At 43.8% G+C, this 24737-nt stretch overlaps 1 protein-coding gene across 3 annotated transcripts in view; it reads right to left on the reverse strand.

The window, feature by feature from the left end:
- The window catches only part of LOC141110362 (uncharacterized), a 98669-nt gene that overhangs the window by 16797 nt on the left and 57135 nt on the right, over positions 1-24737 (reverse strand). For 2 of the 3 annotated variants that reach the window (XM_073601670.1, XM_073601671.1), the window contains exons 3-4: positions 19383-19442; positions 1986-4015 (exon numbers count right to left, since the gene is read on the reverse strand). In XM_073601670.1, coding sequence (XP_073457771.1) covers positions 1986-4015; positions 19383-19432 — 2080 coding nt within the window. In that variant the 5' untranslated portion in view covers positions 19433-19442. Of the gene's footprint in view, positions 1-1985; positions 4016-13234; positions 13299-19382; positions 19443-24737 lie in introns of all 3 variants that reach the window. The other variant, XM_073601672.1, reaches the window with a different exon arrangement.

Consider the following 24737-nt stretch of genomic DNA (forward strand, 5'->3'; position numbering starts at 1 on the left):
TGGAGAGGAAATCAGAAGAAATGCAATTCCTCTATGATGTCCTGGGTCACTGAGGAAGCATCCAGTTGGGTGCTGCCACTCCATGTGACTCTGGCAGCCATCTTGGGTCAAGCAGGGCCCATTTAAGACCCTTGCTCCCAGGTTTGGTGGGCATTTGCGAGCTGGTCTGGAAGAGTAGGGACAGGTACCCAGCCAGGTAGGGACAGTACTAGCAGCATGGAAAGGAGGGAAGATGCAAGATTTTTTATTGCACTGGGACTGAGTGTGTTATTCTCACCACACTGCGCTGCACCCCACCTACAAATCTCTAGAAGGAAGTATCTCGGTAATTAAGGGTAACCATGCCTTCCTTTATTAGTGAGCAAGGACTGCGGTAAGCTTTTGGATAAAAGTAATGGTGACAGTAATATAGCTAAGGAATGCTGTGAAGGAACACAATCAGGAAAACGTGTTCCCCAATAACTTCCTATTTAGGCATCTGGCTACCTTTGTTCTTGTCTAATATGCCAGAAGACCGATTTTGATGCTGATTTACAATATTTTCAGGAAATACAAGACTTCTTCAAAAGTTTCAGCACTTTTTTAAACTATATTAACCCTTTCATGAGTAAGCCTATTTCTGACATTCGGTGTTTAGCAGAGAATCGAGAGAATAAAATGGCGATTGTTGCAATATTTTATGTCACACGGTATTTGTGCAGTGGTCTTTTAAAAGCAACTTTTTGGGGAAAAAGACACTTTCATGAATTTAAAAAAAAAACGAAACAGTAAAGCTAGCCCAATTTTTTTTGTATAATGTGAAAGATGATGTTACCCCGAGTAAATAGATACCAAACATGTCACGCTTTAAAATTGCACACACTCGTGGAATGGCGTCAAACTACGGTACCTAAAAATCTCCGTAGGCGACATTTAAAAAAAAAAAAATAACGGTTACCAGGTTAGAGTTACAGAGGAGGTCTAAAAATCTCCATAGGCCATGTTTTAAAAACGTTTACAGGTTACCTGTTTAGACTTACAGAGGAGGTCTTGTACTAGAATTATTGCTCTCGCTCTGACGATCGTGGCGATACCTCATATGTGTGATTTGAACACCGTTTACATATGCGGGCGCGACATCCGTATGCGTTTTCTTTGCTGCGCGAGCTCACGGGGAATGGGGGCGCTTTAAAATTTTAATTTTTTTAATTTCATTTATTTTTATTTTTTTACATTGTGTTTTTTTTTTTTCCCAATTTTTTTGATCACTTTAATTGCTGTCACAAGGAATGTAAACATCCCTTGTGACAGTAATAGGTGGTGACAGGTACTCTTTATGGAGGGATCGGGACCCCAAAACCCCTCCTTTGCACTTCAAAGTATTCAGATCGTCGAAAACAGCGATTCTGAATACTGTATATTTTTAAAAAACTGGCGCCATTGGCAGCCGAGTAAACAGGAAGTGACGTTGTGACGTCACTTCAGGAAGTGACGTTGTGACGTCACTTCAGGAAGTGAGGTTGTGACGTCCCTTCAGGAAGTGACGTCGTGACGTCACTTCAGGAAGTGACGTCGTGACGTCACTTCCGTGTTTACAGAGAGAAAACTGGAACGAAGCCGTTTCCGGCTTCGTTCCAGTCTGTCTCTAGCCGCCGGAAGTGGCGGCTCGAGGATCAGGTCTTCGTTTGGGACGGGAGGCCCGGTAAGAGTGGCGGAAGGCGGCAGGAGGGGGGGATGTCTGATCCCGCTCCTCCGGGATAACAACCGAGTGGCTTTTAGCCGCATCAGTTGTTATCCCTGGATAGCCGATCGCCCGCTCTAAAAAACGGTACCGGGATGATGCCTGCAGCTGCGGGCATCATCCCGGTATAACTCCCTAAAGCCAAGGCCGCATATCTGCGTACGCTCGGCGGGAAGGGGTTAAATATAAAAAAAGTACGTAAACTTTTTGGAGCCCCCTCATAAAAAGAAAATTATTGAACAAGAATTTCTATTTTTAAACTTACCCAAAATGCCTTGGAGCTTTTCTGATCCCATGTATCTGATGCTCTCTATAGACTCCTTATTGAAAGCCTTTTCTCCACGTTTCAGCTGAAGCACTCTTTTTGGTTTGCCTTGCATGTTTGATTTTGAGTTTCGGACATGTTTTGGTGACCTTTGTCTTCTGGTTTTTGTTTCAGGTTTTAGATTACTCTGTCTTGTAGCACCATTGGTATTTTGGGACTTGCTGCTTTTCTTTTGTTTTTTACTGGATTTAAGCTCATTTGCTGCCACCCCATGCCTAGTGTTAATGTTGTCTTTAGAAAGAGAATTGTTCAGGGTTTGAGTTTTAGAGGCATTGAAATCCACTCCATTGCCTAAGATGATGCCAGTGTTGTTACTGCTGATTTTAGAAACTCTATGTTCAAGCACATTGCCTGAGGAGATTCCATAAGGCGGTTCAAGTTTAATGAAGGTCTTGTCTTCTACCAGACTTTCTGAGTCTCTAGCAACAGGTTTTTGTTCTTCTATGGTATCTTCATGGTGTTCACTGCCCTTGATAGTACTTGCATAAGACTTTTTGCTAAAGGAAGAACTCTTATTTGGTCTAGTGTCCAATGGGGAATTAAATTCCATCTTGTCATCCATGGAAGTAGGGTTTATTAGCTCCTGGTTTGATTGGGCTGTTATTTCATGTGCATGGTTGTTCTTTTTGTTCAGTTCAATGTCCTCAAGAGAATTGGTGTTAGCTCTTCTGCCTTTCTTGGTACTGTTGCCTAGCCTACCAACTACAGCAACGCTAAAATTTGCTGATTCGTCATCTGATGCATGGTTTGAGTAATCAATGTGTTTCTTTTCAGTAATAACAAGACCAACATTGAGCACATGTTGTTCTTCTTTAGTTTTGAAACCTCTTGACCTCTGTTCGTCTTGAGACCCGTAGGAAATGGTTTTGTCATTGGATTCATCCATTTCCTTTTCTAGTTCAATTTCCAAAGATATTGGCACCATTTTGCCTTGGGGTTCACAGGAAAGGTCTTCATTTTTAATGTTATCCTTTTTAGAAGTGAGTAACATTAGAGTCTTGTCTTTGGCATGGAATTCTGGGCCACTAACATCAGTTTTTTGTCTTTCTAAGGTATCCTCATGCGGTCCGCTGTCTACAGTAACATCGGCATTAGGCCTGCTGCCGCAGGGGGGACTGTCCTTAAGTCTTGCGTCCAACAAGAAATCATTGCCTATCCTGTCACCCCTGGAGGTATGGCTTTTTAGCATCTGGCTTGAGGGGCTCCCATTGACATGGCTGTTATCATTGTCTAGTTCAGTTATCGCTGTAGAAAGGTTGTTATCTTCACCGTGAGCATTGGCACTCTCATCTAGTCTCCTGTCTACAGTGTCATTATCATCCAGTGGGAAGTTTGCTGAATTCTTATCTGATTCAGCAGTTGAAGAATCAGTGTATATATCGTCTACGGCATCATTAATTTGAGAGCCTTCAACAGGGTCTTGTCTTTCGAAGGTATCTTTAATAGGTTCACTGCCTGTACTAACATTGGTGGGAGGCTGGATGCATAAGTGGTAACTGTTCTTAGATATAGTGTCCAATGAGGAACTATTGTCCATCTTGTCATAGAGGAAGGTATGGTTTTCTAGGTTTGAGGGGACATTTGCGTCATGTCCATAGTTATCACTGTTGGGTTCTGTGCTGATGTTATCTTGGCTACTTGGATTGGCACTATTGTCTAACATGCCACCTACAGCGTCAATCTCATGCACTGCAAAGTTGATGAAGTTGTCATTTGATCCTTTGCTCATGGAAGTAAGGTCATTCCCTTCTTCGACAGCGTAGAGCGCGCTTCGTCCTCCAGTTTTTGCCGCTTTTGATCTGTCATTTTCCTCTTGGGGTTTACAGGTGCTCTTGGAGCTTTGTCTCATTGTTTCATCCATTATGGGCACACCATTAGTTTCACAAACCCTTTCGGTGTCTTTATCATCCTGAGTTTTGTTCAGGGATATGCTTGGTGACTCCTCACTGCTGAAAGGCAATTGCTCAAACCTGCAATAATGTCAAATATAAAATGTAACTATAAACAGTGTACAGAATTGCTTAGGTTAAAGAATAAATCTGTTGTTGTCTGAATTACACACATTATTCAACTCCGACACAACATATTTTCATTACTTTTGTGGAGGCAGCATCTAAATCACGTGTGTCAAACACAAGGCCAGCGGGCCGAATCCGGCCCTCCGGGCCCTTTCATATGGCCCTCACACCGAGGGCTTTTTTTGCTGTAAACAAGGCAAATCGCCGTTCTGTCAGGAGGGGACACAGAGATCTTCTGTTCCTGCTAAGCAGGAACACAGATCTGCGTCCCCCCCAGTTAGTCCATCCCGAACACACAGTTAGCAAGCACCTCCTAGGCACACACTTAACCCTTTGATCGCACCCTGATGTTAACCCCTTCCCAGCCAGTGGCATTAGTACAGTAACAGTGCATATTTTTTTAGCACTGATCACTGTAATAATGTCACTGGTTCCCAAAAGGATGTTAAAAGTGTCAGTTAGGTGTCCGATTTGTCCGCCACAATGTCACAGTCCCGTTAAAAATCGCTGATCACCGCCATTACTAGTAAAAAAAAAAAAAAAAAAAATTAAAATAAAAATGCCATAAAAATATATCCCATAGTTTGTTGCCGCTATAACTTTTGCACAAACCAATCAAAATACGCTTATTGGGAATTTTTTTTTACCAAAAATATGTAGCAGAATACATATTGGCCTAAATTGAAGAATAAATAAGATTTTTAAATTTTTTTTATTGGATATGTTTTATAGCAGAAAGTAAAAATAGGATTTTTTAAAACAGCTTACCTGTAAAATCCTTTTCTTTCGAAGGACATCACGGGACACAGAGCCACAGTAATTACTGATGGGTTATATAGGTATCACTGGTGATTGGACACTGGCACACCCTATCAGGAAGTTCAACCCCCTATATAATCCCTCCCCCTTGCAGGGATACCTCAGTTTTGTAGCCAAGCAATATAGTGTATTAGAAGAGGGGTGGGACCTCTGTGTCCCGTGATGTCCTTCGAAAGAAAAGGATTTTACAGGTAAGCTGTTTTAAAAAATCCTATTTTCTTTCTCGAACATCACGGGACACAGAGCCACAGTAATTACTGATGGGATGTCCCAGAGCAATGCTACCTGAGGGGGGGGAACCACGACCAAGTAGGGTGCAATCAGACCTGAGGACCCTGTACCGCTGCCTGCAGCACACTACGCCCAAAGGCGATATCCTCATGCCTTCTCACATCCACCTGATAGAATCTGGTGAATGTATGAACTGAAGACCAGGTTGCGGCCTTACAGATTTGAGCCATAGAGGCCCGGTGATGCACTGCCCAAGAAGCACCAATAGCCCTTGTGGAATGTGCCCTGATCTGAAACGGAGGAATCTTCTGTTTCAAACCGTAAGCTTGAATGATCAACTGTCGAATCCATTTAGAAATGGTAGCTTTTGACGCTGCCTGTCCTCTATTGGGACCCTCTGGCAGCACAAACAAAACATCCGTCTTGCGGATCTGAGTAGTTGCCCCTAGATAGGCCTTAACTGCTCTTACTACATCCAACGAATGTAGAGATCTCTCTTCCGGAGAACAGGGATCTGGAAAAAAGGAAGGTAGAACAATGTCTTGGTTTAAATGAAAATCAGAAACCACCTTCGGTAAAAAACTAGGATGAGGGCGTAGTACCACTCTATCCTTGTGTATAATCAAATAAGGCTCCTTACAGGAAAGAGCTGCTAATTCTGATACTCTTCTAGCAGAAGAGATGGCCACCAGAAAAATTAATTTCCTTGTCAACAAGACCAAAGGAATCTGACTTATTGGTTCAAAAGGCCGTTTCTGTAACACAGCCAGGACCAAATTCAAGTCCCAGGGGTTTAGGGGCGCTTTAACCGGAGGATTAAGACGCATCACCCCCTGCATAAAGTTTCGGACCAAAGAATGCGAAGCAAGTGGCCGCTGAAATAATACTGATAAAGCAGAGACCTGGCCCTTGATGGTACTCAAGGCCAGCTTCATCTCTAATCCCATCTGTAGAAAATCAAGGATTCTACCTATGACATATTTCCTGGGATGCCAACCTCTGGATTCACACCAGGTTATATAAGCTTTCCAGACTCTATGATAAATCATCCTGGAAGCTGGCTTCCTTGCATTAATCAAGGTAGATATGACAGGACCTGAGAGCCCACGACTCTTCAGAACGTGGGTCTCAATAGCCAAACCGTCAAATTTAGCGTTTGTAAGGCAGGATGGAACACTGGACCTTGAGATAACAGGTCTGGGCGTTCCGGTAGTGTCCACGGGGAACCTACCGTCATCCTTACTATTTCTGCATACCAAGTCCTTCTGGGCCAAGCGGGGGCCACCAGAAGTACCGACTTCCTTTCCTGCCTGATCCTGCGAAGGAGTCGTGGTAGTAGCAGAATAGGCGGGAATGCGTAAATCAGTGAGAACCGATGCCACGGAACCACCAACGCATCCGTCCCGCATGCAAGAGGATCTTTTGTCCTTGCCACAAATCTGTCTATCTTTTTGTTGAATCGGGATGCAAAGAGATCTACATCTGGAACCCCCCATCTTTGGCATATGGCCCAAAAGACGTCGGGATGCAGAGACCATTCCCCTGGAAGTAACTGCTGGCGACTTAGATAGTCCGCCTGCCAATTCTCTATTCCCGGGATGAAAACTGCCGATATGCATGGCACATGCATCTCTGCCCAGACTAAGATCTGGTTCACCTCTTTTTGAGCAGCTCGGCTCCGGGTGCCTCCCTGATGATTGACATAAGCCACTGCTGTGGCATTGTCGGACTGGATCCTGACCGGACAACCCTGTAGCCTGATAGTCCAGGCTTTTAGAGCTAGATGTATCGCCCGGATCTCCAGAATGTTGATGGGTAAGGTCCTCTCTGTCTTGGACCATACTCCTTGGACCGCAGCCTGTTCCAGAACTGCTCCCCAACCTGACAGACTGGCATCTGTTGTTGCCACCGTCCAGGTAACCGGTAGAAAGGATTTCCCCTTCTGCAGGTTTTCGGGTATGAGCCACCAATTGAGGCTCTGACGCACCGCATGCGACAGATGCATCGGAAAGTCTAATGCCTGAACCTTCTTGTTCCAGGTCGACAGAATACTGTGTTGCAGCATTCTTGAGTGAAACTGAGCATAGGGAACTGCTTCGAATGAAGACACCATCTTCCCTAGTAGCCTCATACAAAGGCGGACTGAGGGACCCTTCTTGGTCCTTACTGTCAGAATCAGCTCTCTCAAAGCAGTGATCTTTGCCTGGGGTAGAAATATTTTCTCCTGGCTTGTATGTATAATCAGACCTAAATATTCCAGTCTTCTTACTGGTTTTAGGAAAGACTTTTCTAAGTTGAGGATCCAACCCAGGTGTTCTAGATACCTGACCGTGGTCCTCAAGTTTCCATTCAAAGAGGCTACCGACCGGTCTATCAAGAGCAGGTCGTCTAGGTATGCTATGACAGCTATACCCTGAGCCCTTAATCTGGCCAGAGGAGGAGCCAAGATCTTTGTGAACACTCGAGGTGCAGTGGCTATCCCAAAGGGCAGAGCCATAAACTGGAAATGGCGCCCTCCTACCTCGAAGCGCAGAAACTTCTGATGAGCAGGAAAAATGGGCACATGCAGATATGCATCTCTGATGTCTATTGATGCCAGAAATTCTCCTCCCTGCAGGGTGGGAACTGCTGTTCGAATTGATTCCATGCGGAAGGATTGAATCCTTAGGAATCGGTTCAGATCCCTTAAGTCCAAAATGGGCCTGACATCCCCATTTGGCTTTTGGACCGTAAAAAGGTTGGAATAGAAGCCCAATCCCTGGTCCTTTGCGGGAACTATCATAATGACCTCCTGCGACAAAAGTCGCTCTAACGCTAGAAGGAGCGACTGCTTCTTCTCTGGGTCTCTGGGAACATTTGATCTGAGGAACCGAGGAGAAGGGAATTCCTGAAACTCCAGCTTGTACCCTAAGGTTACCGTGGAGACTACCCATCTGTCCTGGAAGTCCTCCTGCCAGAGCTCTGAGAATTGTCGCAGTCTTCCCCCCACTCGAGTGAGCGGGGGCGCCCCCTCATGCAGAGGTCTTAGTGTTTTGCCTAGTAGGCTTCTTTCCCCAGGACTTCTTTTGTCCCTGGGGTTGACTCTTGTCTCTGGACCCCGATGGAGGCGGCCGTCGAGACTGCCTGGAGGCTGAAGCCCCCGGCGCTGGGGAAAGAGTCCGTTTGAAAGAGGGACGCTTACTCTTCTTCTTGACAGGTAAGAGAGTGCTTTTCCCACAAGAGATTCTCTTGATATAGTTATCCAAGTCCTCTCCAAACAACCTTGCACCACGAAATGGAAACCCAGCCAGTAGCTTCTTACATGGTGCTTCGGCTGACCAATTTTTCAACCATAGGATTCTACGTATATGCACCAACCCCAGTGAAAGACGGGAGGTTTGCACGATAGAATCTCTAATGGCGTCAACCACAAAGCATAAGGCCGCTGGAAGGTTAGCAAACCCCTGGGCCTGCTGTTCAGGTAATACTTTGATGACCTGCTTAACATGGTCTCTTAAGTATTGACAGACTCCAATCGCTGCTATTGCAGGTTGGGCCACTGATCCTGCTAAGGAGAAAACATCCTTCAATAAGGATTCCATCCTTTTATCTACAGGATCCCTGAGCATCTGAGCATTGTCTACAGGACAAGTCAGGCTATTATTTATGGAGGAAATGGCAGCATCAATAGCTGGTATTCCCCACATTTTAATAAACTTTTCTTCCATCGGATAAAGTGTTGAAAACTTTCTCGGCGGAAAAAAACGTTTGTCTGGGTGATCCCACTCAGAATAAATAAGCTTTTCAAGTAAAGTATGAACAGGAAAAGCATGTGCTGCTTGGAAAGGTTTCAGTGACCCCAAACAGAAGAGGATTCTTTAGCAGTTTCAGGTATGGGCAACTTAAATGTGGAGCGGACCAATCCAGTGAGGATCTGCACTAAGACTTTCTCCTCTTGGGAAGTCGCAGAGGGTCCCTCTCCACCTGAATCCTCCGAAGAGGAATCATCCATCCCATCCCGATCCTCTGAAAGGGATTCATCTCCTTTATCCCAGAGCTCCTCTGTCTGAGGGTCTTGGGGAACAGAGGAAAGCCTAGTGCGTTTTCTTCCACTGAGTGAAGACGTAATCACGGCCATTAATCTTTCCTCTAGACCATTAATGGTTGAGGAAAAAAACCTCTTGTGTAATATATACAGGGGCTGAAGTGCCAGAAGCAGGTGTAGCCCCTGACCCCGATGGCTCTCCCTGGCTAGCCGTCCCTGGCCCATCTTTAGGGGGGAAGGATGCTGCCGACAGGGGGCCCTCAGAACCTGAACGAGATCCCCTAGTGTCTCTGGTTCCTGGGGTGCTTGAACCTCTTCTACCCATAGTGCAAAGCAACAAGGTGTGAGGTATACAAATGAACACTGTCCACTGAGCGATGTAGTCTGGCTAAAAGCCTTGCTACCCAATGCTCAGTCTGGTGTTACTTCAGTAAATGCTGCCTAGGAGAATGCCTGTGTCCCACCTTACATGCGACCGTCAGCTCTGTGTCTCTCAGAAGGCTGAGTGCACCTGTACAGAGTGCCTTTAATAGCCTGCAGCTGGCCTGAGTGGGAGTCTAAACACTCTGTGCTGACATCCCGCCCCCTCCTCTACCGCCCCCCCCCCTCGAGTTTTGAAAAAAACGAGCGCTTCCCGCACTGCCGACTCTCCTGTCATGCTCTGGAGAAAAGGCTGGGGATGGGGGGGGGGGAAGGAGGGAGACTGGTAACAAGATTTGCCTGAACGGCTATCTTCAGAGATGGTGGCCATTAGGCCACAGAGCCCGGGTGGTATAACCACTTTCTAGACCCCTGTGGCCCCTCTCTAGCCTGGGGGGGAACATTCAAACATGAGAAATCCCCCCATCCACCTTACCTGCTTGCAGCCTGCTTGATACGCTGGGACATACACAGCGATTACAACACCTGAGACAATCAGTCAGCATGTGTAGGTTTGTGCTCTTGGCAGCCCCCGGTGGTCACAATAGGCATAGCATGCATTTACCTTAAAGGAGAAAAGCCACTAGAACTCAAAAATTCTGTGGAATCTCCTCTTACCTTATCCAGCCGCAGGGTGCCGTTTACACAGACCCAATCTTCACCTCTCACGGTGGGCTCCGTTTGAAAAAACCGTCAGAGACTGGGGCCCCCATCAGTAGGGGGATCCAACAGTTCTGGGACCGTAAAGCACCTCGCCAGAAATTAGGAAGTTTAAAGCCATTTTCTGATCTGCGGGGTCCAGCTCTCTAAAAAGAGAAGCATTACGGGTAAAACCTCGTTTCTTCGGACACGAGGCCCGGGTACCATTCAATTCGGCCATGAAAAGACACTTTGAATGGATCCGGTTCGCCTGGCTTGCCCCAGTATAGGATCTTAGGATATTCCCTTTGGAGCTCAGCACAGGACATCTTTACACGTCCATCACCTAAGACACTGGCGTAAAAACTGAGGTATCCCTGCAAGGGGGAGGGATTATATAGGGGGTTGAACTTCCTGATAGGGTGTGCCAGTGTCCAATCACCAGTGATACCTATATAACCCATCAGTAATTACTGTGGCTCTGTGTCCCGTGATGTTCGAGAAAGAAACTTTTTTTTTTTTTCAAAATTGTCGCTCTTTTTTTTTTTTGTTTATAGTGCAAAAAATAAAAACCATGGGAAAAAAAAGGGCATCGATTTTATTTGGGTACAGCATCGCATGACCTCGCATTTGTCAGTTAAAGTAATGCAGTGCCGTATAGAAAAAAATGCCATGGTTATTAAGGGGGTAAAACCCTCCGGCGCTGAAGTGGTTAAACAGTATTGTTAGTCTCCAGGCACCCCAGTCTAAGGTCTTGTTTACACGTGAGGTTTGGTGGCGCTAGAAACATACGGTTGAGCGTTTTTCACCATCCCCAACACATGGCAGGAATTATACCCCTGCTGCGTTGGGCAGGCACTACCGCCTATGGAATATGACCCATTCAAGTTAATGGGGCCAAGGTTATTGCAACCACCCCACAATCATGTGCAATGCACGTTGGTGTAGTATTTAGGGGGTTAAATCACATGGCGAGGAGTCAACACATGGCCTCCTGATCACCTGCCAAATGTCTCTGAAAAGCGATCTGGGCGTGGATTGCAGAGGAGCAGCAGCCTTTGCTGCTAGTGTCAACAAGCCCTAAAAAAAGCAGTCCCACTAGATTAGAAAAGCAGTTCTGTACAGACATACCTACACATACATACACAAACATAAATACATACAGATGCATACATATACATACTATATACACTATGTGCACAATTATTAGGCAAGTGAGTATTTTGACAAATTCATAATTTTTATGCATAATGTCCAACTCCAAGCTGTAAAAACGTGAATGCCTATTGGCATAGCTCCCAACTGTCCCTGATTTGGAGAAATGTCCCTCTGTCCCTCATTCCTCCTCATTTGTCCCTCATTTTGGTCTGATCTATATACCTGTAAACAGGGGCGTTGCTAGGTATAAAAAAGATCTGGGGCTAGAGCCCATAGCAGCGTAGTAAAGAAAGTCATACGCTTGGGTGGGCATACACATGTATATACAGTAATATACGTGTGTATATGTCCCCAGAGAGCCCCCCCTTACATCAGTGTCCCCAGAGAGCCCCCCACTTACATCAGTGTCCCCAGAGAGCCCCCCCTTACATCAGGGTCCCCAGAGAGCCCTCCTTACATCAGGGTCCCCAGAGAGCCTCTCCCTTACATCAGGGTCCCCAGAGAGCCTCCCCTCCCCTTGGGGACCCCTGCAGAGACTCGGGCTATGGGCCCCAGATTGGGGGCTATAGCCCCAAAAGCCACCCCCTAGCGACGCCACTGCCTGTAGATGTATATAATATTCACGTTTTATCTATCAAAAAGTGTTTCCCAGTGCTAAACCTTTCATCTGATTTCTAAATTGCTGCATTTGTAAATTACAAAAGCCAATATAAAGGAACAGTAGTGGTAAAAAAACACTTGTGGGTATAACCAATCTTGTTTCTTTGTACAATTCTCCTTTAAGAGGGCGTGGCAGGGGGTGTGTCTTATGCCTGCATACTTTTGCTGATTGGTGTCCCTCATTCCCATTTCAAAAGGTTGGGAGGTATGCCTATTTAAGCATATCAGGTGATGTTTATTTGTGTAATGAGAGAGGGTGCAGCCGAAGGCAATTAAAGTGGTTGTAAACCCTATTAAAAAAAAAAAAAAAACCCTGCAAGACAAAGGCATAATGAGCTAGTATGCATAGCATACTAGCTCATTGTGAATTACTTACCTGAGATCGAAGCCCCCGCATCGGTCCTCGTACCCCGTTCCGGCGGCCGACATCGCTCCCGGAGTTACTTCCGGGTATCGCGGGCTCCGGCGCTGTGATTGGCCGGAGCCGTTATGACATCGAGCCACTGGTAACGGCAAAATCTAACCCAACATACGTGCCGTTGCTTCATTTTGCTTCAGTGTGCATGTGCCAATGACGTCGGATCATGCAAATACGGGGGATATCTCCTAAACTGTGCAGGTTTAGGAGATATCCGGGGTAGCTACAGGTAAGCCTTATTATAGGCTTACCTGTAGCAAAAAGTGGTTGTAAAAGGTTTACAACCACTTTAAGCCCCTATAGCAAGGTGTGCATAGTTATTCCGCAGCTTCTTATCCTCGGGCTAAATAAGAGATTTAACTGACTCTGAAAAGTCAAAAATTGTAAAAAAAAGTCTTTCGGAGGGACGCAGCACTCTTGAAATTGCTAAGATATTGGGGCCTGATGACAGAACCATCAAACGTTTTGTTACAAATAGTCAACAGGGTGGCAAGAAACGTGTTGCGAAAAAATAAAATATAAAAAAGACGCAACTTAACTACCAAAGATTTGAGAAGAATTGCCTCACTGCTCACGTGACTTCATCAAAGGGTGATGTAGTCAGATGTCAGGTGTCTGTTTATATGGTCCATTCCATTAGCAAAGCAGTTGAGTATACAATTAGTCTATCCCCAATGAGTGAATAGTAAGAATATCTCATCAAACTCCGAATATTGTATTGGATAAATCTTCTACTAAAAAATGTAAGTAAAAAATTTATATAAGAAAGTATACAAATAAAAAAGAAATAGATTAAAATTACCTGTATAAAATCACCATAGGACAGCGCCATCTGGTGGTAATTGGTCAAATAGGACCTAAAAAAACTGGAAGAACACAGGTGACATCTAGTGGTAAAAAAGTAATACATCATTCCTAAAACCAATTCATAAAATAGACTCCTTAGTATATACTTCACATATACTGCCATCTTGTGGATAACTAACAGTAAGGGTATAATAAATTAACGTAGAATGGTAAGCCCAGTGGTAAAGAAAGGGGAAGATAAGGCACATACATAAAGGATTGTGAACGAGAATAAACAGATCTTTATAACCCTAGCAATCAGTGCTGGGACAAGGCCATTTGGTGCCCAGGGCGAAGATGGCAAACTGTGCCCCCCCCCCCATTTTTAAGAAAGAATTATTGTCGTTTCAAAACAGGAATATACTTAAAACAATACAAATTTAATTAAGTTTAATGCAATAGAAACAGAGCTCACTCACACATTTTTATTATATGTATTTTTATTGGAGGCACTTTGAAATAATAATGCAAAAAATGTGCTTGTAGAAAGGCCTGTTAACTATTTTTTTTTGTCAAGGCCCCATGTGAACATACTAAAGTTTTCATGTCCATGTTAATTAACCCACTGGTGCCACTAATGCAGCACAAAGGGGTTAATTAACTGCCACTGGCCACTAATACATCAGTGACAGTGCATTAACCCTCTTTCCTGGGGCATATTACCAATACCATTGCTAATTAGGCAACCCCCCCCCCCCCCCCCATTTTGAGTTAATTATGCCATCTGCAGATGGCAATCTGCTTACTTGAGTGATGATGCCCTGCTTGGTTCCTCCTTGATCGCACTCCCATTTTAATAGCTCCGGCGGGTGGCAGCACTCCATGCTCGTTTTCCATCCCGCCTCCCGGCCAGCCTCTCTGTGAGGTCCCGCCGGCCGGGACTAGGAATTGCCTGTTGGGCGCAGCCGCGACTAGGAACAATATATAGGGGGGGGTACATAAAATAAAACTGGATTTCTTTTTCTTACTTTCTTTGGTGTGATGGCAAGTATAACAAGTATAACACTTTTTGCAAGGGTAATATCCTTTCCCTTCAAAAAAGGAGAGGTTCTTCCTAGTGACCCTTTATCAAGAAATGTGCTTGATCCTCCCACTAGGAAGAACCTCTCCTTTTTTGAAGGGAAAGGATATTACCCTTGCAAAAAGTGTTATATTTGCCGTCACACCAAAGAAAGTAAGAAAAAGAAAACCAGTTTTATCTCTACAGTGACCTATACAGCCCTATACATTACTTATCACTGGATTATATCCTTGTTTGATGGAAAGTTTTTACTTTTGCTTTTTAACCTTATTTTAAATAAAAGTACTTTATACTACACTATGGGAGCCTTATTTTTCTCTATGAGGACCCATCCCTGACAAGCTGTGTGGAACAAGTGACCGGTGAAACCCCTCCGGATGCCCTGACGGGGTGGACAGAGCTGCAGAGGCCCTGCTGATCATCACAAGCTGCAGGCGGACCGCGAGAGGAGCCCCCCCCACCAACCTTCTATCATATAACCAAAACCTCCTCCTCATTCCCAAATTCTGCTACAAAGCAAAGGGAGAACGAAGGTTCGCAGTCCAAGTTCCTCGGCTATGAAACGCTCTTCCGACTCACATCCGCATGGAAGAAAACCATCTGGCCTTCAGGAAAAAATCAAGACCTACCTCTTCTAAGAAGCTGACAACACAAAACGCATTCAGCGCCTTGAGGCGATTCAGTTTGCATTTGCAGCGCTTTACAAATTATTCATTCATTCACCATCCAAAGCTACCCTACATGCCTATTACCCCTGTAAGGTATAAGGAGCTGGTGAGTGGGGACCCATTAGGGGGAGCACATGAGTCACCCGTTTTTGCTGAACACAAGAGTCACTTTAATGCTTTTGGACATTTGGCCATTTTTGGAGCTTCACATATAAACTTTTTTGCACTAATATATTTCTTTTTCTTTTTTTACCACTTTTTTTATGTTTTTTCTATATGATTTTGGGACTTTGCTACATTTGTGATTTGTTTCATATTTTTTATATATATCATTTTTGTGTGTTATATACATTTTTCTGAGACTATTTTTATGAAAGCTTTCTGATGACTTCAGGTTTTAATATTGTGAACTACATCATTTTGATTATATCTCACTAATATACCTCATTTCGCATAAGTGTATTTTGCTTGCACTATTGGGGATAATTTCTTTTTCCTTTTGCCTATAGGCAGTTATATTCATTTATATGCACTTGTTTTATTCACCCCCACGTGACAGCTAGGAAGGTGGCGTCAATTACCCCAACTTATTTGGTTTTGTTCCCATCTGCTTCCAGACCGCAGGCTTGATTTGACCCGTAGGGGTCTCTAATAGAGGTGAGAGGCTGGCGGAATCAGGTGGTGCACCACGGATTGCCGATGATTGGAGGAATCTGAAACCGATAATTTTATGCACATGCACGTTTGTTTTTGCATGAACTGTTCTATGAAGATTTCTTTTCACTGACGCTGGAACCTTATTGCACTTGTTGGACTATGCACATATATTTATTTATTTAGCTTTTTTTTTTTTCACTTTTTTGCACTTTATGCGATTTTTCCCATTTATGCGATTTTTTCACTTTATGCAATTTTTTCACTTTATGCAATTTTTTTTCATTTTTTTCAATTTTTGTCTTTTTTTTCACTTTTATGCACTTTAATGCCCCGTACACACGGTCGGATTTTCAGACGGAAAATGTGTGATAGGACCTTGTTGTCGGAAATTCCGACCGTGTGTAGGCTCCATCACACATTTTCCATCGTATTTTCCGACACACAAAGTTTGAGAGCAGGATATAAAATTTTCCGACAACAAAATCCGTTCTTGGAAATTCCGATCGTGTGTACACAAAGCCGACGGACAAAGTGCCATGCATGCTCAGAATAAATAAAGAGATGAAAGCTATTGGCCACTGCCCCGTTTATAGTCCCGACGTACATGTTTTACGTCACCATGTTCAGAATGATCGGATTTTCCGACAACTTTGTGTGACCGTGTGTATGCAAGACAAGTTTGAGCCAACATCCGTCGGAAAAAATCCCTGGATTTTGTTGTCGGAATGTCCGAACAAAGTCTGACCGTGTGTACGGGGCATAAGAGTTTAATTGGATTTTTGCACTAGCCCATTATGTTTTTAATTTGCAGGCTTTGCAAATCAGGGTTTACTTCCTCTATAATCATGGCCAACAAATAAGTGACACAAAACAGCTTAAATAGTGTAGACTAATTCACAAAAAATAAGCTTCAGGCTTTAAGCTACAAAACGCTCAGGGGCGAATGGGGCCTAATAGTTGCCCAATAATTGTGCACACATAGATATTCTCCTAAGAAAGCCAAACCCTCACTTTTACTTTCCTAAATATTCAGGTTTGAGGTTTATTAACATCTTGTTTACAATCTAATTTTATTGAGATTTTTCATACAATTTTATAAAACAAGAAATATTTCAACATACTGCAATTAAAAACAGAAAAAAAAACATACTACACTATAGAAATGTACATCATATAAAACATATTACACATACATATATACAAACACCCTTGCCCAGATGATGGCCTCGATTAATTAAGGTACTGTTAAGAGAAGTCCAACAATATATATGCTTATATATTAGGATAAAAAAAATAAAAATTAAAAAAATAAGACTACCAGACTACTCAAATTGTTGGACCCTTGGAGAAAAAACCATATTAAAAATCTCCCTCACCCCCAACAAGATTATAGTCTATGGCTACTACTCCACCTCTTCCACTCCCACAAGGGCGTAGAACACATCACAAACGAAAAAAAAATAAAACTGGGTAGAAAAAAAAAGACGAACACAATCAAGAATAGGCACTTTTACATACCGACAGCAGCCCGTTCATCTCGACTCTAGACCTGGTGTCCATCTTACAGCCAACCCATTTTCATTTGTCTTATGCCGTGTACACACGGGCGGACTTTTCGGCATCAAAGGTCCGACGGTCTTTCCGACAGACTTTCGACGGACTTACGACAGACTTTCTAACGACCGGACTTGCCTACACACGATCACACCAAAGTCCGACGGATTCGTACGTGATGACGTACGACCGGACTAAAATAAGAAAGTTCATAGCCAGCAGCCAATAGCTCCTGTGGACCTCTGCAAGCAGAGGTCAAACTCACATATATCCTCACGGGGATGATGGTGACTCCTGGTGGTGTCTTTGGAAAAATCACTGAAGTCTAGAGATCCAGTCATCCGAGGGGGAGTAGACCAGCCATCCAGCAGGGAGATGTCAGAGATGTAAGCAGCCAGGTTAACAGATGTGGGGAAGACCGCTCCAATGTATCAATGAAAAAGATATGAGATACAATCTAAGAGCACTCCGTATGCTTTATTATAAAAAAGTTTACTGACAGACAGTAAAAAGGAGCGCTCGTAGGTGCAATGATAAAATGAATCGACTACAATGCAATGTAATGCCGACAGACAGTGCGGCAGCGGGTGACGTCCGTAACAAAGCTCCTCCCCCTCATTTTATCATTACGCCTTCGAGCGCTCGTTTCCAATCACCATCATCCCTCTGGGGATATATGTGAGTTTGACCTCTGGTTGCAGAGGTCCACAGAATCTGGTAAGTGCATTTAGAGAATTTGGGTGAAGACGATATACAAGACCGATTCATATCAGTGGAATTCTATTTAGTTACATAGTTACATAGTAGGTGAGGTTGAAAAAAGACACAAGTCCATCAAGTCCAACCCATGTGTGTGATTATATGTCAGTATTACATTGTATATCCCTGTATATTGCGGTCATTCAGGTGATTATCTAATAGTTTCTTGAAGCTATCAATGCTCCCCGCTGAGACCACCGCCTGTGGAAGGGAATTCCACATCCTTGCCGCTCTTACAGTAAAGAACCCTCTACGTAGTTTAAGGTTAAACCTCTTTTCTTCTAATTGTAATGAGTGGCCACGAGTCTTATTAAACTCTCTTCTGCGAAAAAGTTTTATCCCTATTGTGGGGTCACCAGTACAGTATTTGTAAATTGAAATCATATCCCCTCTCAAGCGTCTCTTCTCCAGAGAGAATAAGTTCAGTGCTCGCAACCTTTCCTCATAACTAAGATCCTCCAGACCCTTTATTAGCTTTGTTGCCCTTCTTTGTACTCGCTCCATTTCCAGTACATCCTTCCTGAGGACTGGTGCCCAGAACTGAACAGCATACTCCAGGTGCGGCCGGACCAGAGTCTTGTAGAGTGGGAGAATTATCGTTTTATCTCTGGAGTTGATCCCCCTTTTAATGCCAATATTCTGTTTGCTTTATTAGCAGCAGCTTGGCATTGCTGAGCCTATCATCTACTAGGACCCCCAAGTCCTTTTCCATCCTAGATTGAATATGGATTCGTCTTAATGGACATTTAAATTTTATTCATTTTCCATCTATTTTGGATCATTTAATACTTCTCATTTATTGCGCTTCACTTACCCCTTAATTTTGTATATTATAGGCATATGTGATTACCTATAGTGTTCAGCTTGCATATCTTATTTGTGATTTTATATTTGTTTGCGCGGATTGTCACCCATTTACATACAGTAGCCAATAGCTGCCCTTGCGTCGGTTTTCGTCTGTCGGACTAGCATACAGACGAGCGGATTTTTCGACTGGACTCGAGTCCTTCGGAAAGATTTGAAACATGTTCCACATCTGAAGTCCGTCTGATTTTTGACCGAAAAAGTCAGCTGCAGGTCCGATGAAGCCCACACGCGGTCGGATTGTCCTGCGGATTCGTCCCGTCGGACCAGTCCGGTCGAAAAGTCCGCCCGTGTGTACACGGCATTATTTCAGAGGATTCCCTGAACAATTTCCAAGGAAGCCAAATTTGACAACATTGTTCATATGTCACCAGTTCACATGACAAGAGGGTCTCCATCATCATAATTGGATTGTGGTCCATCTCCATAACCCACCCAATCAGAGGTGGAGAGGACTGTAGTCGTTCAATTCAATTAAATGAGTCCTCAAAAATACAACATGCCTAAGAATTGTGCACACACAGTATACTGTACATATACACAAACATACATACTAACAATCACGAGTGGCTTGTCCTTACCCTGGAATCTTCAGATCGCAAGATGGTAGCATGGTCGCTTTTTTCACCATATTCCCAAATCTGTTGTAAAAGAAATCCAAATATCAGAACATGCACTGCACAACAAATACTGTTGTCAAGTTGCAGTAGAACTACTGAACTGTTGCCATAGATGACCAGTCTAATGTTTTGAGTCTGAAAGTTCACACCCAACAACAGCAGTTCAAAGTATAAGAAGATTTCCAAGAACACAGATCTGTATAAGAGGAAGACGGAGTCATTTACAAGAAACTGAAAAATGAAATATGAGACCTGTTATTGCTGACCTCCTCCAAAAAACAGAGCCGCCTCCAGCTTTAACCAGTTGAAGACCAGACATTTTTGGGCACGTTTTGTTTACATGTGAAAATAAGTTTTAAATCGGTGGGTTTTGCGATTTATTTATTTATTTTTTTTTTTACTTAATATTTATTGTGAGTTTTTCAAAGTACAAGGTATAAAGTACAAAGCCCTATATTAGCTTGTCATGTATACCAGGGGTCTCCAAATTTTCTAAACAAAGGGCCAGTTTACTGTCCTTCAGACTTTTGGGGGGCCAAACTGTGGCCAGTGGGAGTAGGAAAGGTCTCGATGTTAGTGGGAAAAAACAATGCCCCATTATTGGTGTTAGTGGGAGGAATTTTGGACCATAGTTGGTGTCAGTGGGAGAAATTTTGCCCTATCATTAGTGTCACTGGGAGGAATTGTTCCCTATCATTAGTGTCACTGGGAGGAATTGTTCCCTATCATTGGTGTCATTGGGAGGAATTGTGCCCTATCATTAGTGTCACTGGGAGGAATTGTTCCCTATCATTGGTGTCATTGGGAGGAATTGTGCCCTATCATTAGTGTCACTGGGAGGAAATGTTCCCTATCATTGGTGTCACTGGGAGGAATTGTTCCCTATCATTGGTGTCACTGGGAGGAATTGTTCCCTATCATTGGTGTCACTGGGAGGAATTGTTCCCTATCGTTGGTGTCAGGGGCGTCGGGAGGGGGTGGCTAGGCGTGGCTGAAGCCCCGAATGTGACCCCGAAAAGCCCCAAGTATCGGCCATTTATTTTAAAATTATTAGCCCCAAGTCCCCCATGAAAGTGCGGCGCCACACTGCGCATGAGCGGCGGCTGGGAGTCGGGGCGTGTGACGTCATGATAGGCGGCACGCACCGTGATGACGCGTCACGCACGGCCGGCCCCTACCTTCATAAAGCGGCGGCCGGCGGGAGACAAAGCACGCGCTAACATCGTCCAGACTCAAGGAGGAGGTGACGACGTCCCATGGAGAGTGACCAGCTGCCGCGCTCGCCGCCCAGACTCAGAAGGACCAGCCAGGCTGAACCAGCGTGCGACTACTGCAGGCCAGGGCAGGCCAAACAAGGTGACACTGACCTGACCTGACTGCTGAGCCTGACAGACTGAACAGAGGAGTGGAGGTGAGGCGAGGCGAGTCCCTTGACCGCGAGTCGAGGCAGTGGCACTGGTGGTTAGTCCGCACTGCCCAGGCCTATGCCCCGCGTCTTGGCCACGCGGCGCCACGCACTTGACTTCAAGAACCAGAACAGTGAACTGAATGCGAGTTGCACTCACTGACTGCACCTGCGGCCTTGTCGGGTGGAAAAAGCCGCGCACTTGAGTATTTGTTTGATCAGTACAGTAGACGGCGGCCGCGGCAGGCTCCAGGCCTGGCCAGGGCGGGCTCTGTCTGGACTAGTCTCTCAAGTCATCATCAAATCAATCATACCTGCTGCCAGTGGTGGACCGTGTGGTCCTCAATCAACTCATCATGCTTCATGAAATGGGGGGGCGCAGTAGCGCACTACAGGTAACTATATGCAATTGCATGCATGGAGAAAATGCTTATGTGTGATCACATTGATGTTCAAATAAAATCCTATAGTCTAATTTAAATCACATTCACAGACTGTTTTTTAAAATAGTTTTGTAAAAAGTCTTTATAGTCTGAAATAAATTAGAACATTACCTACTGGCTACCTAGATTACCCTTACTTTACCCATTTAATATAATATATACTTCAATAATTAGCATGGAGAAAATGCGGGCCTGATGTCTGATCACATTGATTTTAAAACAGAATCCTATAGTATAATTTAAATCACAGACTGTGTTTATTATAATAATTTCGTAAAATAGAATGTTGGTTTAAGACAGTCTGAAATAAATTAGAACATTACCTACCTAGATAGATTACAGTCATAATACGGTACCCTTGCCTTACCCATTTAATAGATATAAAATATACTTCAATATATAATTCCACAAAGGAAATGGGGACAACTTGGCAAGCAACATTTTGTATGTATTAATCACAATTTACGCTTGTAAAATGCTGACAACCCGAAAATAGATTTTTATACTGTATATTGCTTTTATCTTTTTCTAATCGTATTTTATGTGCAACATGTAGTCTGAAGAGATAGGGGATTGGCGCTGTTCACTGATAAAGACTGATAATAAATCAATAAACTATACAAACTCCTAACAAAAGGAAAATATAACAACCCAATACTAGGTGGGTAAAACGTGTAACACAATGTAAATTATTAGTAAAAATAGATATACGTGCTGAGAATGGTCAAAAAGTGTGCAGAGTACCCAAAATATAAAAAAATTTTTTACAAAATAAAATTAGTAAATAGAACTCCAAGCAATTACCAACGTAAATTACAAAAAACACAATGAATGTGTATATGTGCAATGAAAGGTATAGGTGGGTATACCTAAAAAGGGGACAAAACACCGTGTTGCCCACTGAAAATTAGTATGTGTACTAGTGAAGCTGAATAGTGTTGAAAAAAATGTGAGAATCAATCTTAGTGCACAAAAAATCAAAAAAGTGAAAAAAAGAAAAAGAAAAGAGAGTCCAAACAACCCAATAAATGGTTTAAAAATATATATATGAAAAAATATATGTGTCCGTGAATAAACAGTTCTAATGCAGCAGGCTGATGTATCTTCAAAAGTTGCGGGTAGATCTGTCCCAATGAATATATGCTGTCCCCTGTGGAGTCCCCTCTAGTGCCCCCACTCACCAGAGTGCCCAACCCCTGCAGGGGTAATGAGCATGTAAATGATCCGATGATCCAAGCGGTTGGTGTCCCCCTCACCACCTAATTTCCACCTGTGTGACCCGATCACTTCCAAAGGGCATCCATCCGGAACAGTTTACCATGTGCAAGGAGAAGAGAAGAGCCTCATAGTGTAATTCCGAATATATATTTATTAAACTCAAATAAACAACAAAAGGAAATAAATAAAATAAAAAATTCAAAAAAAAAATTCAGCCGGCAGAGCGCTATTTGTTTTTAACTCTTGAATTTTTTATTTTATTTATTTCCTTTTGTTGTTTATTTGAGTTTAATAAATATATATTCGGAATTACACTATGACCACCAAAAGAAAGCTCTATTTGTGGGAAAAAAAGGGCGTCAATTTTGTTTGGGAGCCACGACCGCGCAATTGTCAGTTAAAGCGACGCAGTGCCGAATCGCAAAAAACGCTCTGGTCAGGAAGGGGGTAAAATCTTCCGGGGCTGAAGTGGTTAAGGAGCATGAAAGAAGTGCTCTTCACAAGTCTAGCATGTTGGCATGGACAGCTTGTAAAGATGCTAAACTGCGTGGAAATGTTGTAGAACAAATAGAAAAAGCTCCTGAACTCCAAAATTCGAGAAAGGCGAGAGTATCTAAAAACGAATAGTTGCAACCACAGTGCTTCTTGCCAAGCAGGGCATATCATTTTGAGGCCATTTAGAAGAAGGAAGCCTAAATAGAGGCAATTTTAAAGAGGACTTAAATTATTTACCTAAATTTGATCCTTTCCTTCAAAAGTACAAGCCTCCAGGCAATGCTACGTACACTTCACCTTCATCACAAAATGATCTCATACAGTGCTGTTCAGAAGAAGTAACAAGTACAATTGTTAGCCAGTTAAAGAAATCTGGAATGTATGCCAAAATGGCAGACGAAGCAAGTGATAAAAGAAAAGAGCAACTTGCTATCTGTGTACGCTACGTTGAACCCAACACAAGTGCTGTAAAAGAACATTTCCTGGGATTTTGTGAACGGAAAGATTTAAGTGCAAATACAATAACAGAATCTTTGGAAGATTGCCTCACAGTTAATGGTTTAGCCAATGTCCTCTGTGTTGCTCAAACGTACGATGGAGCCAGTGGCATAGCGTGGGGGGTGCGGGGGGTGCCGTGGCCCCGGGCGCAACATTTAGGGGGGCGCAATTTCGTGCTAGTAGTGTCACTACTGGCTGCCTCCTCCTAATTTAATTTCCTGTGTCCCCCGCGCTCCGGCCGCCATGTTCAGTGTCTGGCGCCCTGTGATTGGCCGTATGGGGGTCATGTGCGGTGTGCGGCTGGCCTATCCGCGATCACGGTTGACCCCCATACGCCCAATCACAGTGCGCCGGGAAACAATGAACATGCTGGCCGGAGCGCGGGGGAGATGTGCACTGGAGAGTGTGAGCCGCCGGGGCCGCTGTCTTCTCCTCCTCCAGACTGCTGCAAGACAAGAAGGTGAGGAATGAATAAACACGGGGGGGGGGGGGGAGAGAAGAGACAGGCGCCGTATATGTAGTGTTAGTATAGGAAGACTAGGCAGGACAGTATAGTGTAAAGTGTAGTATAGTGATCAGTATAGTGGTCAGTGTAGTGTAGTGGTCAGTATAGTGGTCAGTATAGTGTAGTGGTCAGTATAGTGGTCAGTGTATTATAGTGATCAGTATAGTGTAGTGGTCAGTATAGTGTAGTGGTCAGTGTAGTGTAGTGGACAGTGTAGTATAGTGGTCAGTGTAGTGTAGTGGTTAGTGTAGTGTAGTTCTCAGTGTAGTGGTCAGTATAGTGGACAGTATAGTGTAGTGGTCAGTATAGTGGACAGTATAGTGTAGTGGTCAGTATAGTGGACAGTATAGTGTAGTGGTCAGTATAGTGGACAGTTTAGTGGTCAGTGTAGTGTAGTTCTTAGTGTAGTGGACAGTATAGTGTAGTGGTCAGTGTAGTGTAGTTCTTAGTGTAGTGGACAGTATAGTGTAGTGGACAGTATAGTGGTCAGTGTAGTGGACAGTATAGCGGTCAGTGTAGTGGACAGTGTAGTGGTCAGTATAGTGTAGTGGACAGTATAGTGGACAGTATAGTGTAGTGGACAGTGTAGTGGAGTGTGTAGTATAGTGGTCAGTGTAGTATAGTGGTCAGTGTAGTGTAGTGGACACTGTAATGGTCACTGTCGTGTAGTTCTCAGTGTAGTATAGTGGTCAGTATAGTGTAGTGTAGTGGACAGTATAGTTTAGTGGGCAGTGTAGTTCTCAGTGTAGTGG

The sequence above is a fragment of the Aquarana catesbeiana genome, linkage group LG10, assembly GCF_042186555.1.
Source record: "Aquarana catesbeiana isolate 2022-GZ linkage group LG10, ASM4218655v1, whole genome shotgun sequence".
Classification (NCBI taxonomy): domain Eukaryota; kingdom Metazoa; phylum Chordata; class Amphibia; order Anura; family Ranidae; genus Aquarana; species Aquarana catesbeiana.